Source organism: Panthera onca, chromosome B3, assembly GCF_046562875.1.
Source record: "Panthera onca isolate mPanOnc1 chromosome B3, mPanOnc1 haplotype 2, whole genome shotgun sequence".
NCBI lineage: Eukaryota > Metazoa > Chordata > Mammalia > Carnivora > Felidae > Panthera > Panthera onca.
The window spans coordinates 133816016-133833048 of record NC_138344.1 but is presented as its reverse complement, the minus strand read 5'-3'; the positions used below and the strand labels follow the sequence as shown (position 1 = coordinate 133833048).

General features: G+C 54.3%; 1 protein-coding gene across 5 annotated transcripts in view; it reads left to right on the top strand.

Annotated features, from left to right (window-relative positions):
• CCDC88C (coiled-coil and HOOK domain protein 88C) overlaps positions 1-17033 on the top strand; it is a 130331-nt gene that overhangs the window by 77291 nt on the left and 36007 nt on the right. For all 5 annotated transcript variants that reach the window (XM_060620560.3, XM_060620559.3, XM_078447904.2 and 2 more), the window contains 5 exons: positions 5563-5709; positions 6360-6504; positions 9618-9802; positions 14113-14250; positions 15296-16366. In XM_060620560.3, the coding sequence (XP_060476543.3) occupies positions 5563-5709; positions 6360-6504; positions 9618-9802; positions 14113-14250; positions 15296-16366 (1686 nt within the window). The remainder of the gene's footprint in view (positions 1-5562; positions 5710-6359; positions 6505-9617; positions 9803-14112; positions 14251-15295; positions 16367-17033) is intronic.

The following is a 17033-nucleotide window of genomic DNA, read 5'->3' as shown; positions in this document are numbered from 1 at the left end:
CTCGAGCCCCTGAGCGCAGGGACTAGGTCTTAATATGACGGCGTGGCCAGGGCCTGGCACACACAAGGCACTTGGTAATCACCCCACAAGTCAGGGAAAACCCCATCACTCAGCAATAAAAAGACTTGATCTGGAGAAAAGGACGGGAAGAATCTAGAGCTTTTTTCTCTTGGAGAATGGGGTAGTGGTAGGTGTGATGGTCAGGAGGGCAGAGAGAGGAACAGGATTGACACGTTTGTGCCAGCTCACATTGTGGACACCTACCCTGTGGGGGACGCTCTTCCAGACACGGAGAGTGACAGGAGAGTGACAGGAGAGTGGCAGGCGGCCCAGGTGCCCTCCCCGAGAGCCTGTCGAGTCTCCCCGCTGAGAGACACATTAACGCCTATCATGGGAGGCAGCGTGTGCTCGTGCCTCATGGGAGGAAAAGATAAAAGGCCTTGGGGTTCAGGACAAGGGCAAAGTTAATTTTGGTTAGAAAAATATGGACCACAAATTTCCATGTTTTACCGTGAAGCTTCTGGCAGCTTTTCCGTGCCTCCCGGTGTAGTTTACGTGAGTGTAGTTCACACTACAGGGCGAGAGTGGTGTGGCCATCCCTGGGAACGGTGGGAAGCATGGGGTCAGTGCACCGGGTGGTCCTTGGCTTCTTTGCAAGCACTTGTCCCTCCTCGCTGCTGCCAGTGAGCCTTGTGGGAGGAGGACAGAGGCAGAGAGGCTGCCTGGACGTTCCTCTTGTCCTGTGATTTGGATTTGGCTGAAATTTCCAAAGCAGAGGACAGGTGCTTCAGTGCCATGTGCATCTGTGTGGGGTGGAGGTAAGACAGGCCTTGTCCTTGCTCCTATGTGGCATTTATGGCTTCCTAGGCAGTGCTGGCCCCAAAGTAAACAGTCTGAGAGGCAGAGACCTAGCAGGGCACAGTCCTAGCTGCCACCCCCCTTGCTGGGTGTTCTATAAAAGGGCATTGTGCACTATAGGAGCTGGTTTCCAGTGAGCTGATCCTAGCAAGCCCTGGGAGCTGACCGTACAGTGGAGGGTGGGGGGGGGGGGGCTGTTGGCAAGGCAATTGGGAGCTGGGTTCATGATCAGTCCACCCAGCCCCCACCCAGCCCCAGATTCTCCCCATCCTCCAGAGCCCATTTTCCCACCTGCCGGCACGTCCCTGCCACTGTCCAGGGCAGGTGGAAGGGGGAGTGAGGGTCTCTGCCCTACCAGCCTTGTCTGTCGTTGCTCATGTGACCCCACAGCCTACACACAGGATGTCTTCCGCGGGTATCCAAACTGGCCATTCTGCCTCTGTCTGTCCTTGTCCACATCCCTCTGTGTCCCCCAGCCTTCTGCTTCACACTTCACCTCCTGCAGGCCCCAGGCAGTGCTTCATGTGACCTCGGGCAGTGCTCCTCACATGGTGCTGTGATGTGTGTTTTCCTGTTTCCTGTCCATACTGGGAGTTCCTTGAAGCCCAGGTCCGTGCCTGACTGACTTCGAGCATGTTGTGTAGCTTGGCGATGGCCAAACTACAGCCCATCTAGGGGTTAGACCTGGCCCCCCCATCCCCCTTGTAAGTATAAAGTTTTACTGGAGCACAATGGCATCCGTCCGTTCATACATTTTTCTGTGGCTGCGTTTGGTTCACCTGCAGGGTTGGATGGTTGTGACAAATTTATGACCTGAAAAGCTGAAAATACTTAACTGCCTGGCCCAGAGTAGGTGCACAGTAAGGTGTTAAAGAGCAGTTATAACTGTATTTATGAAGCTTTTTCCGCATGCTAGGAATGGTTAAGCTCCAACTACATCACCACGTGTAAGCCTCATGGTGGCCACCAGGGTTCAGCAGCCACTGCTAAACATGTCCTGTTTTCATGGGAGAAAACTGAGGATTGATTTACAGTGTCTGCATTTTGCCGTCAGTACGGAGGTTGCATTGAAATGTGTCTGCCTGCCTGCAGGGCCTCTACCTTGACGGGGAAGGAAATAAAGGCGGGGGAACTCACAGAGAGACGCAGCGGTGCCGGGGTGGGGGGTGGGAAACGGGTGCTCAGGAGGGGGTGATGGTGGCCCCTGCCTCAGACAACACCGTGAAAGGGCAGACGGAGGCCCCGCCTCCAGTGGTCCATGTGGGAATTTGGATGTCATGTCGTGAGTGGGGAACGTTAAAATTCGGGGAACTGAGTAAGAACCTTGGGACATTCATTATCTGTTTACACTTGGGACTTTGTGTTTCACCATGTTTCTTAACGGCTTCTAAGGAGTGCTGATAAAATTCGGTACATAGGTAAAAGCAGGGCAGACAGACCTGATGTTTGTACCGATCACCACACTCCTGGAGGCAGGTGAAGAACGGGCAGGTGTTCTAGGGAGCCGAGCTGATGGCAGTGGGACGGGGCGAACAGGTGGAGTTTAGTGAGGGGGCGATCTTGGCTGAGTGAGCAGGAGGTGCACCTGCCCGGTGTGGAGTGCCCCTGTCCCCGTCCTGAGGACACCTCCGGACTGGCTTTCTGTTGCTCTAGGTTCCGGAGAGATGCATTGGGTGCTGCGATCTGAGTGCAGCGGGGAGGAACCAGTGGTTGGTTTGATTCCGCCTCCCCTCCCCCCGCCCCGCACCTCTGGCATTTGGTTGTTGGGGGTCAAGGAGGCCCCCTGGAAACGAGTGTTGGCCTGTTGCTTGGTGGTTGGATGCCTGGGGAGTGCTGGGCTGACCACAGGGGCATGAGGGAATGCCCCTATCTCACTGGGCCTCAGGCACTGTGCACGGAGTATTTGACAAGCATTACTGCGTCTGATCCTGTATCGGCCCTACTTGTGTGCCCGTCGCAGAAAGGAAGGATCCACAGTTGAGGGACATTCACTTGCTTCACATCCCATGGCTAATAGCGCATTGGCAGGCCTGGGAATCGGAGCCTGTCAGCCCATATTCCCGGTCAGCACGACAGATTAGCTGGGGCAGCTCTTTAGCCCCTTGGGGACCAGCCATCAGACCTGGCCCGTGACTCCCTAAATGTGACCCCTCAGCTGTTCGCAGGGCTGGGTCAGGCCTTTAAATAGCCTCCTGGTTCAGTTGAGGTCAGATCTGCGGGGGGCAGGCTGGCTTCAGGCAGCTGCCCAGAGGGGAGGAATACAGATTCTCAGTCATCTGGGCTGAGCCCGTGGCTTGCCATAGGAGCTGGGGCACAATTTCACGCAGTTCTAGTCCCTCCCTTCTGAGGTCGTGGGGTGTCCAAGACAAGCTGACGTACTTCTGTTGCCTAATATGTGGTGGAGGTTGATAAGGCCAGAGGATTGAAATATAGTTGAATAGTAGTTAGAAATCACCCTGTTCCATACTGTGTTTCACTCCTGGATACTCTTATCTGTCCCTGCCTGTTGGAAGTCGCTGAGTCCTTGAGGGCCCACCTCACATGCCCGACTCCCCCCACCCACCCACCCATCCCACCCCACCCCTGCTGCCCACCCGATTCAGCCAACAGTGTTATTGAACAAATCTATGAGGCTCACAAGGGCAGAAATGGAACAGCCCTACCCTGAGGAGTTTAAGGTCTGGGGGAGGAGGGCAGGCCACATTGCCGCACAGCGTGTCCAGGGCACTCTGGGAGCCCAAGTACCTGATTCAGCAAGCACGACAGAGTGAATTTGCAGGCATTTTTCAGAGGGGGCAACTCAGGCTGGGTTTTGAAGGCTGATCAGGAGTTGGTTGTGAGGATGAAGGGGCAGTCTGTGCCGTGGGCACGGAGAGCCCAGTAGTGAGGTGATGGTGGAAAGTGCTGGTGGGTGCAACTGCTGGAACTCAGGGTGTGAACAGTGGGGGCAGTGGCCAAAGACGAAGGGCCAGCCTTTCTTTCTGCTTGACACCCCCATGTGCTCTGGCTCACATCATTATGGCTGGTCTGGGCCTCTTTCCCACGTGAGTCCCTTGAGGATGAGTTGTCAGCTGAGGGCGGTGAGGAGAACACATGTCTGGACCTCTCTGGCCAGAGCTCAAGTCCCAGCTTCGCCCCTCAGCGGCTTTGTGACTTGGGGCTCATGGCTTACTTTAAGCCTCCTCATCTGTGAAAAGGGTCTGTCCCTGCCTCCCTCTCAGGGCTGTTGGGATGAGTGAGGTAGAGGGTGTGCCCAGGGCAGGGCCAGCTGCACAGTAGACAGAGTCTCCGACAGAGAGAGGACGTCTAGGTAATCTGAGTCTTAAACCCTTCACAGCTGCCACGCTTTGATCAGCACCGTGACCATTGACCAGAAGGCACGTGGTTTCCCCCTCGACCAAGAATCTTCAGTGCAGGGAAGACACACATGTAGTGGATAAGCAAGAGCTTCCCGGTTGTTAGAGGGGCAGGCCTTTGAAAACTCTGCAGACACATTCCAACCTGTGTGTGTTTGCATGCACTGTGAAGGCGTTTTGGGAAACTGTCCCTCCAGGATCCTGAGTGGTGCCGGAAGGGCTCTGAGGAGAAGAGAAACCAAGAAGCCCCATAACAAAGAGGGAGGAGAAATGGAGCAAATGAGCCGAATTTCATCGTGTGTGCTGGGCTGTCTGGTGCAGGAGGAAGAGTCCCACTGCCCCTCGCCCACGAAGGGGGTCTTCGAGGGAATGGCCATCACGTTCCACACCCAGCATGTGCCTAATACACAGGGGGCCGGTAGCACTTATTTTGGGGGTTCCCATTTGTTTGTGACCTGTCTCGGAGACTCTGCATTTCCAGAAAACTGTTGAGAACTGTTGTTCTTCCAAGAGTACATATGTGACAAGTTCAGATAGGAGCTGGGTATGGAACGAAAGCTGATCTCAACAGCTACCTCTTCCCAGGACCCTGACTACAAAGTGAATGTTGAGTCTACAGGGCTAGACTCAGCCCTCGAATCCGGGACAGACTTGTCAGCCCCACCTCTTTCTTGTTAAGGAAACGGGGCTCGGGGCACCTGGGGGGCTCAGTCGGTTAAGCATCCGATTCTTGATTTCAGCTCAGGTCATGATTTCACGGTTCATGAGTTCTCTGAGCCCTGCAGCGGGGTCTGTGCTCACAGAGCCTGCTTGGGATATTCATTCTCTCTCTCTCTCTCTCTCTCTTTCTCTCTCTCTCTCTCTCTCTCTCTCTCTCCCTCCCTCCCTCCCTCCCTCCCTCCCTCCCTCCCTTCCTCCCTTCCTCCCCCTCTCCCTATCCCACTTGCGCCTGTGCTCATTCGCTCTCTCAAAAATAACAACTTTAAAACAAAAAGAAAGAAATGGGACTCAGCAAGGCCCCATGTCTGTCAGCAGAGTCCACTTGTCCAACCAGATGAGGTTTTAAATGGCAACGTCTTCATACCATGGGCAGCATAGACATCGAGGAAGTGTCTACTGAGGAAGACACCAAATTCAACCATTTTCTTGATCCGGGGGCTTTTCTTTCAGTAGGGCATGCCCATTTGGTCTGGCCCAGTGAGAAATGTGGGGGTGCCGAAAGGTGGAGACGTACCTCCCACCCCTGCACAGCGGCCTCACCCCTACATTGTGTGTTTTCGGTCCAGAACCCTGGTTGTGAGCCAGGTGCCTTCATCTGACGGTTCTCGTGTATGTTTTTGCTGAGCAGGAGCTGAGAGAGGACAACATCATTTTAATCGAGACCAAGGCCATGCTGGAGGAGCAGCTGACTGCAGCCCGGGCCCGGGGCGATAAAGTTCACGAGCTAGAGAAAGAGAACCTGCAGCTGAAATCCAAGCTTCACGACCTGGAACTGGTATTGCCAGCTCCCGCCACTACATCTGAAACAGATTGGGGCGGTGTCCGATTTATGCCGTGCCCTCCTCGGGGCTTTCACCCCTGGGCTCTTGCTGCCGCCACCACGGTGGCTCATGAACCATGGTGGGCAGCTTGCTAAGCTCAGTGCGACTGAGTGGGCAGCACTCGATGCCCATGACACGGGACTCGACCGCTTGTGCTCTTCCGTAGGCATGGGTGTATGTGCATGTCTGTGGCAGGAAGGTCCTTGCTGGCCTTCATGGTGCGGGTTGAGCTGTGATTTTGTGAGTCTCTGTACAGCCTCTTCAAGGTGTGTGAGGCCTGCTCGAGGACCCCAGAACCACCTGTCGTCACATTACTTGCTTTAAAGCCCTGCATAGTGTGTCACTTTGTCAAGACAGCATTCAGTTAGAGACCTCAGGTCTCTGTTCATTACCTAGGTCACTGGGGCAGGGTATCTCTTAATGGCCGTAACTCAGCTGGTCCTGTGTTGGAGAGGTTTCCTTGCAGCTGTATTTTTTAGGAAGTGAGCCAGGTGCATGGCATCCCTTCATCCTGGGGGGGAACGAGGGCAGGTGCCTGGGGGTTGGAGCCTGTCCAGCGGGAGCCCCTGGCCACAGCCTCACTCCTTCGCTCTTCCTGCACCAGGACCGGGACACAGACAAGAAACGAATTGAGGAGCTGCTGGAAGAGAACATGGTCCTCGAGATAGCCCAGAAGCAGAGCATGAATGAGTCAGTGCACCTCGGCTGGGAGCTGGAGCAGCTGTCCAAGAACGCAGACCTGTCCGATGGTGGGTACCGCCTGGGGTCTTCAGCCGGCCTGCAGCAGCTTTCTCATCCAGGGAGCCGAACCCTTGGCTCAGAATCTTCCGTGTCAGTCTAGCCATTCACCCCAAGTAAATAGGGTTTCCATCAAGAGCCATTTGGAATGGTTTCATCACTGCTCTCCCCAAGGAGAACATGAGGGGTCCGGCAGCTTTGGTGTCGGGACATGAAATGCAAATTAAGCGTTGCCAGCTTTCTCGTTTCCCATATGGACAGTCCTAGGAGCTTCCAGATTACAGCACGCTGACCCCCAGAGGACATGTTAGGCCTCTCTATGGATGATTGAAAGCTCTGGATGGCAGGTGACACCCCCAGTGGTCATTAATCTCCACTATACAAGTACCCCGGGCATTATTTCCTCTGTTCATTTGCATAATTGGGCAAGATGGATGCAGTCTGTTTTCTGTCTCTCTGGGTGGGGATTGCTAAGTGGCTGCCCCTCACAGGACCCAGGCCTCTTCCTCTCCCCCCTGTGCCCAGCACCCCAGGCGAGGTGTTGGCTGGGGATTGGCGGGTGGGGCAGCAGGAAGCTCCAGCGCTCCGCAAACAATAAGCCAGTTCCTTTGTTCAAAAATAGTACACGTGCACCTGATAGTGTGAGTTAATGTTTACTTAGAACTGTACAGAGTGTGGGTAGGGTATTGGGTGGGTTTGGGGGGACTTTTTCATTTCTGATAAACATCCCTAAACATAATGGAGGGGTTACTGAAAGCAGCTGGGTATTTCTTCTCAAGTTCCAAACCTAAAATACGTTGATTAAATTATTAATCAGTGTGAGAAGTTAGTTCTGCCTGTGCCATGGTGTCCGGGGGCTGTGGTGGGGCCTGAGGGTTGGTGGGGGTGGTTCACATGGATTCCTGCCCTGGGATTTCAGGTTCACCGGGGAGGACCGCTGCCCCCTGGCGAGGCAGAGAGGTGGTGCAGGCTGCCTAGGACAGTATCAGACCAAAAGGGAGTGTTTCAGTGACACCCAAGGGTGGCTGTTGGAGTCGGAAGCCTCACTGATTCACACGACTGAGTGTGTTTGTGAGCCCTTTCAGGTCCATGATGATGATTTATTCTTGGTGTTCCCAACTCCTAGTGCTTAGCGGGGAGCTCGTGGGCTTTGGTTTGAATGGTGGCATGTGAGCAGAGCCCGAAAGTGCTTGTGCATGTATGGTGTGGTGGCTTCTTGAGTCAGAGCTAGTTGGCCAGCCCAGTTTCCTTAGCTGCAAAATGGGGGTGATGCAGCCACCTCGCAGGATTGCCTTGAGTATCCAGTGATGGGAGGCAGTGAAGCGTTACACTGTACCTGGCCCACAGGCACTCTGGGAAGGGCTCCTCTTTCTTCCTGTCTTGCTCTTGTGTCAAAACTCCTCCCTCCTTCCCCCCACCTCTCTCTCTCTCTCTCTCTCTCTCTCTCTCTCTCTCTCTCTCTCTCACACACTCACACACACACACACACACACACACACACACACACACACGACCTGTCTCACAAATCTGATTGCTGGGGGTGCTAATGAGCGAAGCACTCAGTCAAGAGTCGTTGGTGGTTTTGTGATAAACTGTTGGGTCCTCATTGTCTCTGAGGGCCTGCCTTTCACTGAAGGGGAAATGAGGCTTGTAATCAATTCCTTTGTTTAATGTGTGGAACCTTCACATTTATCCTCCATGAGTACAGAGCTTCAGTTTGGGATGATGACAAAGTCTGCAGATGGATGGTGGGGGCGGTTGAATCTAACCAGTGAGAATGTATCTAATGCCGTAGAACTGTACTGAAAACGATAAAAATGGTAAATTTTACGTTCTGTATATTGCACCACAATGAAAAATGTGATTTTTCCCATGAATGCTGTCCCAGTGATCACAGGTTCTGAGTCAGTGGGGTTTTAGGTCAGGTTAGTTGGATTCGTAGCACAGTCGAGACAGCCCACTGTGCACCCGTTTTTGCACATCGAGAGCGCATGTGCTCGTGGGTGCGTTAGTGCGGGGATGGTCAGCACTGCGGACACTCCATCCACCTCCACTGCTGCATGCCTGTTGTTGCCTGTGGTCTTGAGGCCTTTCTGCTTTGTTGGGTCTGTACTCCTGTCCTTGGTGGGTGAAGAGACCTCAGAGAGGGATTTGGATGCCTTCCAGTTCTTAGGATCATGCAGGGGATCCAAACACACGTTTTTCTTTTTTCCAGCTTGATGTGGTTGCTATGAAAGCCTTCAGCTCTTGGTACCTCCAGGCCCTAGCGTGATGAGTAAGCAGCAGGTGGGGGAGGCCATATTAGCCATACAGTGTGGTAAGGCTCCCAGAGCTGAGCATGGTTCTCACGGGACAGAAGAGGACAGGACATCCCTGATCCCTTCTCTCAGGGGCTTTCACATACATTCCTTTTTCCTTTCCAGAAAAGCCCCTTAAGTTACCTAATATCATTCACCTGCTGTGGCAGGATGGGGCCAAGAACTCCTGTCCCCTGACTCTTGGGTCTGTGCCCCCTTCTTCATTTATTTGTATTTGAGCTGTTTTAGAAGCAGAGTAGATAATCTGCCTTTTTCTGTCTTTGGCTCACATTTTCATCTCACTTAGAATTTTAAAGCAATTTATATATACCATCTCATTTTTTTCCAGTACAATTGTGAAATTACAAAATCTCTGTCAAAAGGATGGCAAGTACCTGGCAGACATCCCCACACAGTTGCTGACCACTTGTGGCAGACATAACTAGTCAATTATCATGTTCCTCCTGCTGAACCTCCCAGAACCGGCCCAGAAATGTCACCTGTTTGCCATCTCTGTTGGTCTGTACAGTCCTTGAGTGCACAGTCAAGTTAGCAGCTTGGTAAAAACAGTTCCCAGCCCTTAGTCTGTGACTTTTACATTGGCCCCTCCTCTATGAGCTGCTTTCTTCTTAAGCTCCTGGTTGCTCCCCCAGACCCCAGCTGAGCTGGCAGAGGGACTGGAACTACCGGAGAAGGTCTCTAGCGTGCTGACCATAGCAGCACCGCATGGACTGGGGGTGAGGCACCCAGCTGATCCCGGGGTGGGGAAGAGAGTGGAAGCAGAGTCTCTCCTGGAACCTGGACTGTGACCCGACTTTGTGTTTCAGCCTCCCGGAAGTCATTTGTGTTTGAGCTGAACGAATGTGCCTCCAGCCGCATCCTGAAGCTAGAGAAGGAGAACCAGAGCCTCCAGAGCACCATCCAGGGGCTGCGGGATGCATCCCTGGCGCTGGAGGAGAGCAGCCTGAAATGCGGAGATCTGGAGAAGGAGAACCACCAGCTCAGCAAGAAGGTAACTCCAGCCGGGGGTGGGCGACCTCCTCCCCCGGCCCTTGTCTATAATGTGCAGCCAGGCAGAGCGTTCAGGTGTTGGTGAGTGTGCACAGCTGGGAAAAATGCAGAATCCACTGCAGGCACAGTTCATTATAATAGAGGGATAAGCGTGTCCTTGACCAGAGGCAGCATGGCTTGTCCCTGCACCACAAATGCAAATGTGGCCCCAGCGTGACTAGACCTCTGTGTGCCTTGTCTTCATCTGCGAAATGGGGTTAATGGGGGTTGTAAGGATTTTATGGGTTAGTGTAAGTAGAGTCGGGCACATACATAGTAAGTGCTCTATGAAAAGAACGCACTGTTAAAAAGCATAGGACGGGGCACGGGAAGAGGAAGCGGTGATGTCAGACATGCCTGCGTGCACGTGTGTACAGGACACTGATGGACTATTTTAGGGCATTGCTGGTGGTAACACAAGATCAGAGCACACCTCTTTCTCTTGGTTTATGGGGTGAGGAAGAAGAGATGGCCAAATTGCATTTGCCTTTCAGGACAACTGCTGGGTCTTTGATTTAGCACTGTAGAGCCCAGACCTCTGGGAGGACAGACAGAGGCTCCCAAACCGTCTTTGTTCTCCGGTTACAAGGACCCCTGTTCGCACAGGGGATGCGGATCAGGTGCACGAAAGGGCAGTTGAGAGCCAGGGATTGCCTGCATGTGTTGGTCACAGGGCCTCAGTAGACGTCACCCACACTACAGACAGCGCACCTGCATCATGGGCTATCCACACACCAGCTGCCAGATTGCAGCTGAGGGAGAGGACAAGAGTGCTCTTGCCCGCTGACCACCGTGCAGGGCCGACGCTTCTGGGTATCTGGGTGTCTGTCCTGACCTGCCCACTGTCTGGCCAGTGTCATTGACTGAGGTTGCACTGGCAGGGGGAGGAGCTTGGGCTGCAGACAAGAGACTGGGGTCCACTGGTGCTGGCCCTGCCTGCACTTCCTCTCTGGGGGAGGCTTGAGGCAGCCCCTCCTTCTATGAAATGGTCTCTCCCGTCCCCTCCTGGGACTTCCCAGGCTCGGTTACTCACCCTTCTGGTCCCTTTGAAGCATTGTGTGCTCCGCAGCGTGGTAGGTGCCAAAGTCTGTCGTCTCTCATAGGACAATGGAAAACACACTCTCTTGTGCTCTGTGTCTTAATGCAGAGCAGCGTGTGGAGGGCGACTAGACGGTTTGGGTGTTTAGATTCACATGGGCCTAGCACAGGAAATGTCTCTATAAATGGCAGTCTGACCTCAGCCAAGACTAAAAAAAAAAAAAAAAAAAAATTTTTTTGACCTTTCGAGAAATGAGAACCTTCAACTCCACAGGTCCTCACGGGTCTGCCGTAGAAAGCTGTGCTGAAATCTTGCTGGCCCAGCTCCCAGCCAGCCTCAGAAGTTTTCCCTCCCCTTGGGGTCCACCCTGGTCCCTCCTCTGCACAGACAGGACCGGCAGTGGGTGCTGCCTGCCCAACATTATTTCTGAGCCCCCGTCTCTCGGTCCCACCTCCTGCTTCCTCTCTGGATCGTTTCTCCAGGGGGATAGCAGCCCTCCCTGCCGCAGCCTATGGGAGCATATCTTGTGGCACAGCATCCCTGGTAAAAGGGAGGTGCCACTGTTCCCAGACTGAAGCCATCCTGTGTCCAGAGTCAGGAGCCCTGGGGAGGGAGTCCTTCTGCCCACTGGAGCACCTCTTCTCCTTGTCCTCAGCCTGCCCAGGGTCTGGCTGGATCTGTTCTGACCCAGCGTGGGTAGTTACATTCTCTCTGCACCATCCAGCTTGGTACAGAACACCGGAGGGAGCCTGTCAGCTCCTCTGGAATTGCCTTTCCCCAGCCTTGGTCACCTCACTCTGCGCTTCTCTCCATGGAGTGTGTCTCAGTCACCAGCTGGCATTTCTTGGTCAATAGGTGAACCACCAACCTAGCTGAGCCCCACAGGGGACACATCCCCAACAGTGACTCCTGGAACAAGGGAGGGCACCGCCTTGGGACGAGCCCAGACGGCACAGCTACCCTGGGAGGTGTCTACAAAGGAGGGTTAAGGGCCAACCAGGACACAGTGACCTGGAGGCCCCTCCCGCCCCCTGCCGTGCTAGCCCGGTTCTCCCATCATCCTGCACGTAGCCCAGGCTGCAAGCTTGCTTAGGTTCAGGATGTCTGTGGGAACCGTCATTCCCCAAAGTTAATATCTTCCTTCTAATTAATGAAATTTTCATGGGACTTAGAGAAACTGCCTCGCCCTCATGACTATAACTGTGTCAATACCTTGCAAGTTGAACGCCTTGAGCTAAGAAGTAAAGAATCCTTAGTTTCAGAGACAGGAAGGCAACCCGTTGAGGGTGTGTACAGATCCAGAGCTGAGGGGAAGGCCCCTGGCACCCACATGCTCTGGGAATCCATAACCTGAGCCAGGTACTTGAGGAAGGATGGGAAGCCCTCTCAGGGCTGACAGGCCTACGGCCAGCTCACATCTCAGCCCCACGAGCTCCCCCAGGGCCACTGTGGTCCGTCAGGGATGGGTAAGAATAGGGGCTCCAATTCCATGGCAGAAAGAACCAGAAAGGGAGAAAGATGGCAGTGGGCATCCAGCAGTGATAGGTGGGATGTGGGGACATCGTGTCTTCAGACTAGAAGCAAGAACAATCAGAAATGCAGAGGCTGGAAGAACATTCCTTTCTCCAGGAGAGAAGGGGCAGCCAGGGTAAAGGATTACCAGTGAGGTCAGCGGATGAGCTGGGAAGGCAGGGGGCACGCACCACAGGCTGCTGACAGTGCCTGGGAGCAGGTCTGGGGTCACCCACTGGTGTGCATCCTAGGCCTGCTGTGTCCTCACTGTGAGGCCTTGGGCAAATCACTTAGTTGCTCTGGCCCAGAGTCGTCCACTGCATGATGGTCAGTAATACTTGCCTGTTCCCTTACCCGTCACTGGCAGCACGCTCTTGGGGAGGGTCTGCTGACATTGGCACACCTGACACCTGCCAGATGCATGCTGAGCACTTGATGGGATAGCTCATGAAGATGGACGCCACTGGCCCAATGTCATTTACAGAAATTTGCTCATCATGGTCCTGTTGTTAGCAGCAAGGGACTAGACTCTGAACCCGTGTCCCTCTGACACCAGTCAGTGCCGTTTCCCCACCTCCTGTCCCCAGTGATAAGGAGTTTGGGGTTGACAGGGAGGGACAGCAGCCCCCACGAAGCCCTCAGACTGCAAAAGGTGACATGGGCATCACCTGGGAGCCGAGTTGTAGGCCCTGCCTTCAGCCTGCCAAGTCAGAATCTGCATTTACCACGATGATAAATGTGGGTATCGGGCATGATAAAGTGTGAGAAGCCCTGAGCTAGGTAGTTCATGTTTAGGAAGGATGGACGCTGGTGGGTCTTAGCCAAGAGCATGGCACCCAGGAGGTGATACAGGTGGTCATCCAGGCAAGATGGAGTGTGGTCCAGGGGCACATGGGTGGTTCAGTCAGTTGAGCATCCAACTCTTGATTTCAGCTCAGGTCATGATCTCACGGTACATGAGTTCGAGCCCCAAGTTGGGCTCTGTGCTGATAATGCAGAGCCTGCTTGGGATCCTCCTCCTCTGTTTCTGTCTGTCTGTCTCTCTCTCTCTCATGCTCTCTGCCCCTCCCCCACTTGCACGCATGTGCGCACACACACACACTCTAAAAAATAAACTTTAAAAAAAAAGATGGAACATGGTCAGGCCTGGGGTAGTCAGGGGGCATGTGGAGGGGGAGGGGCACAGGTAGAGAGGACAGGACTTGCTGACAAACTTATTGGAGGGTGACAGTGGAAGGAGAGATGCATCAGAAGACTGCTCTGAGCAGCTGGGTGAACAGGTGTGTCCCCAACTTAGGTGGCCTTTGTGAAGGAGAGGGTAGAAGGGTGAGTCCAAAGTCCCTGCAGGGCATCCAACAGTGGTGGCTGGTGGCCCCTAGAGCATGTGCTCTGACCCTTGAGAGCGTGGACAAGGCCTGAGACAGAAGCGAGGGACCTGGGTGTGGCTAAGAACATTTGGCAGTGAGGATGAGCAGGGGTGGGGTGAGAGGGAGGCTGACTGGTTGGTTGGTGCCCAGGACCCTCCCCTCTTCCCTGAGCCGAAAGTGCAAGGTGTGAGCTAAGAGTTGAGATTGCTACGGAACAGCACCTGGATGTTTTTCCTTGAGAAGAGGCCTGTGCAAGTATTCTGTGAGGCTGGCAGGGCTTTGGTTTGTCTTAAAATGTCGTTCACTTTGTGAAAGTGACTTTTGCACTGGCTGGGTCTTCTTCTGGCTCCACAGATTGAAAAGTTACAGACCCAGCTGGAGAGAGAAAAGCAGAGCAACCAGGATTTGGAGACCCTGAGTGAGGAGCTGATCAAAGAGAAGGAGCAGCTGCAGAGTGACATGGAGACCCTGAAGGCCGACAGAGCCAGGCAGGTGGGTGCCTCCGGGATGAATGTTCCTTCTCGCCTGTCTTGGGAACTCTGCCTACAAGAGGGAGAGTCCAGGATTGTAGCCACTGCCTATAATTGATGAGTGATCTTTGTGTTACCACTGACCCAGCTTAGCTGCCCTCACCAGCCATTTTTAGCTGACGGTGCAGGAACAGGGGTCAGCTTTTGCCTCCCAGGTGACAGCGGCAGTCCTGGTTTTGATTGTCGTGATTTGGGGGAGGAGAGAAAAGGTGCCCGTGGCCTGTGGGTGGAGACCAGAAATGCTGCCAGATGGCCTGCAGTGCACAGGACGGCCCCTCAGGACGAAGAACAGGTCCAGCTGTAAACGTCTGTCGTGTCCTAGCAGAGAACCCTGGCAAACCTTTGAGCTTTATTTGGCTCACGCTATAAGAGGTCCAGGGTGGGCAACGCATTGCTGGTGCAGTGGCTCAGTGATGCCAGCCAGAAGCCAGGCCTCTCTCTACCTGTCCTGCCAGGCCTAGCTATTGCACATCCCCAAAGTATGGGCGGGAAAAAGGTCACGATGCCCAGGGAGAGCGTCCTGCTGGGTGCCAGGCATGTTCAAGTCATGGAGCTGACACTCTCCCTGAGCCTGAAGGACAAGGAGGGGACAGAGATGCTGTAGATCAGTGGGGGGAAGATGGGGGAGTGTTCAAGGCAGAGGGAACATCACGTGCAGCGTCCGCAGCGGGGGAGAGTGGCATACGGGGTGGCCATAGGTGGCAGGCTCAGGTCGTGGGGGTCTTGCTGCCCAGGATGAGGAGTACCAGAGAAATCCCTTTCATTCTCATTCTTGTAAATAAGAGGAAGAGAAGTGGTTTACATTTGAGAATCGCTGTGACTGCTGTGGATGTGTTTGGCTTGAACTGAGTAATGACTGCCCTTGACCTTGGCCTGGGAAGCAGTGGGATGGCTCTGGGTGGTCCTTCAGGGGCCTACAATTTATTCTCCTAGTTTGGACCCAGGTCACTGAAATTTATCCATGCAACAGCCACCTCCTGTGTCATTCGCGTTATATTTCTCCGCAGATCAAGGATCTCGAGCAAGAAAAGGATCATCTCAACCAGGCAGTGTGGACGCTGCGGGAGAGGTCGCAGGTGAGCAGCGAGGCCCGGGTGAAGGACATCGAGAAGGAGAACAAAGCCCTCCACCAGACGGTGACGGAGACCAGCAGCAGACTCAGCAAGCTGGAATTCGAGAAGCAGCAGCTGCACAAGGACTTCGAGCAGGCGAAGGAGAAGGTGGAGCGGGTGGAGGAGCTGGAGAAGGAGCTGCACCGGCTGGAGAAGGACAACGAGAAGCTGGCCAAGAAGGTGGCCTCCCTGAAGACCGCCACCGAGAAGGTGGACGCCCTGGAGCGCGAGAGTCGGGGCCTGGCTCTGGAGAACCGGAAGCTCAGGAAGTCGCTGGACACCCTGCAGAACGTGTCCCTGCAGCTCGAGGGTCTGGAGCGGGACAACAAGCAGCTGGACGAGGAGAACCTGGAGCTGCGCAGGATGGTGGAGACCATGCGCTTCACCAGTGCCAAGATGGCTCAGATCGAGAGGGAGAACCAGGAGCTCGAGCGGGAGAAGGAGGAGCTGAGGAAGAACGTGGAGCTACTGAAGGCCCTGAGCAAGAAGTCCGAGCGCCTGGAGCTCAGCTACCAGGGCGTGAGCGCCGAGAACCTGCGGCTGCAGCAGACCCTGGAGAGCAGCAGCCAAAAGTCCCAGGCCCTGGAGCAAGAGCTCGGCGAGCTGGAGGCCGAAAACCAGGTCCTGCGGCGCGACCTGGAGGCCCTTCGGCTCTCCCACAAGCAGCTGGAGAGGGCTGAGAAGGACAGGAAGGCCCTGGAGCAGGAGGTGGCCCAGCTGGAGAAAGACAAGAAGCTGCTGGAGAAGGAGGCAAAGCGGCTGTGGCAGCAGGTGGAGCTCAAGGAGGCGGTCTTAGACGACAGCACCGCGAAGCTGTCTGCCGCCGAGAGGGAGAGCCGCGCCCTGGACAAGGAGCTGGCCCGCTGCAGGGACGCGGCCAGCAAGCTGAAGGAACTGGAGAGGGACAACAGGGACCTCACCAAGCAAGTCACCATGCATACGAGGACGCTGACCACCCTGAGAGAGGTGAGCTGGCACCGGCAGGCCCCTCCCCCGTGGTGAGGGGGTGGGGGTGCGTGCCTCCCGAGCAGACGTGAGACTGTGTGTGTGTGTGTCCGCCCTGATTCTGAACAGAATAAGGTCTGCCGGTGCGAAGAACAAAGGGAAAGCACTGGTTCTAATCTCCCTGCCCAGAGATGCCCAGAGATGACCACTGCTCATAGTCTGGCCGATTTTATCCCGTCATTCCCCATGTGCATTTGTACATACACACGCTTGACATCGTGCGTCCCTGCATCCTAAGCTCTTCTGTTGTTTACTTACTCTGCCTTTCTTTTCTCATTACAGTAAGTAAGATTGAAGCCATGGATTTCTAATGGCTACAGGGTTTTAATGCTGTAGATTTACTGCAATTAGTTTTTGGACGTTTAGGTGGTTTTCCAATTCTTTTCATTATTTTAGATATCACTGGACACTTGCATACATATATCTGTTTTCTCAGGCTATATTCCTAGAAGCAAAAGTAGGGGTTCTAAGGGTATGAACATCTTAAAGTTTCTTGCTAAGTTGGCATCCTACTGTTTCCCCAGTATTTATTGCATGGGCCCTCTGGGGGTTCCTTCAGTGTTTGAGGGGGAATAAACTGCTTTAGTAAATGACTTCAGCATCTGAATGGCCCGGCACAGAAGTTGAG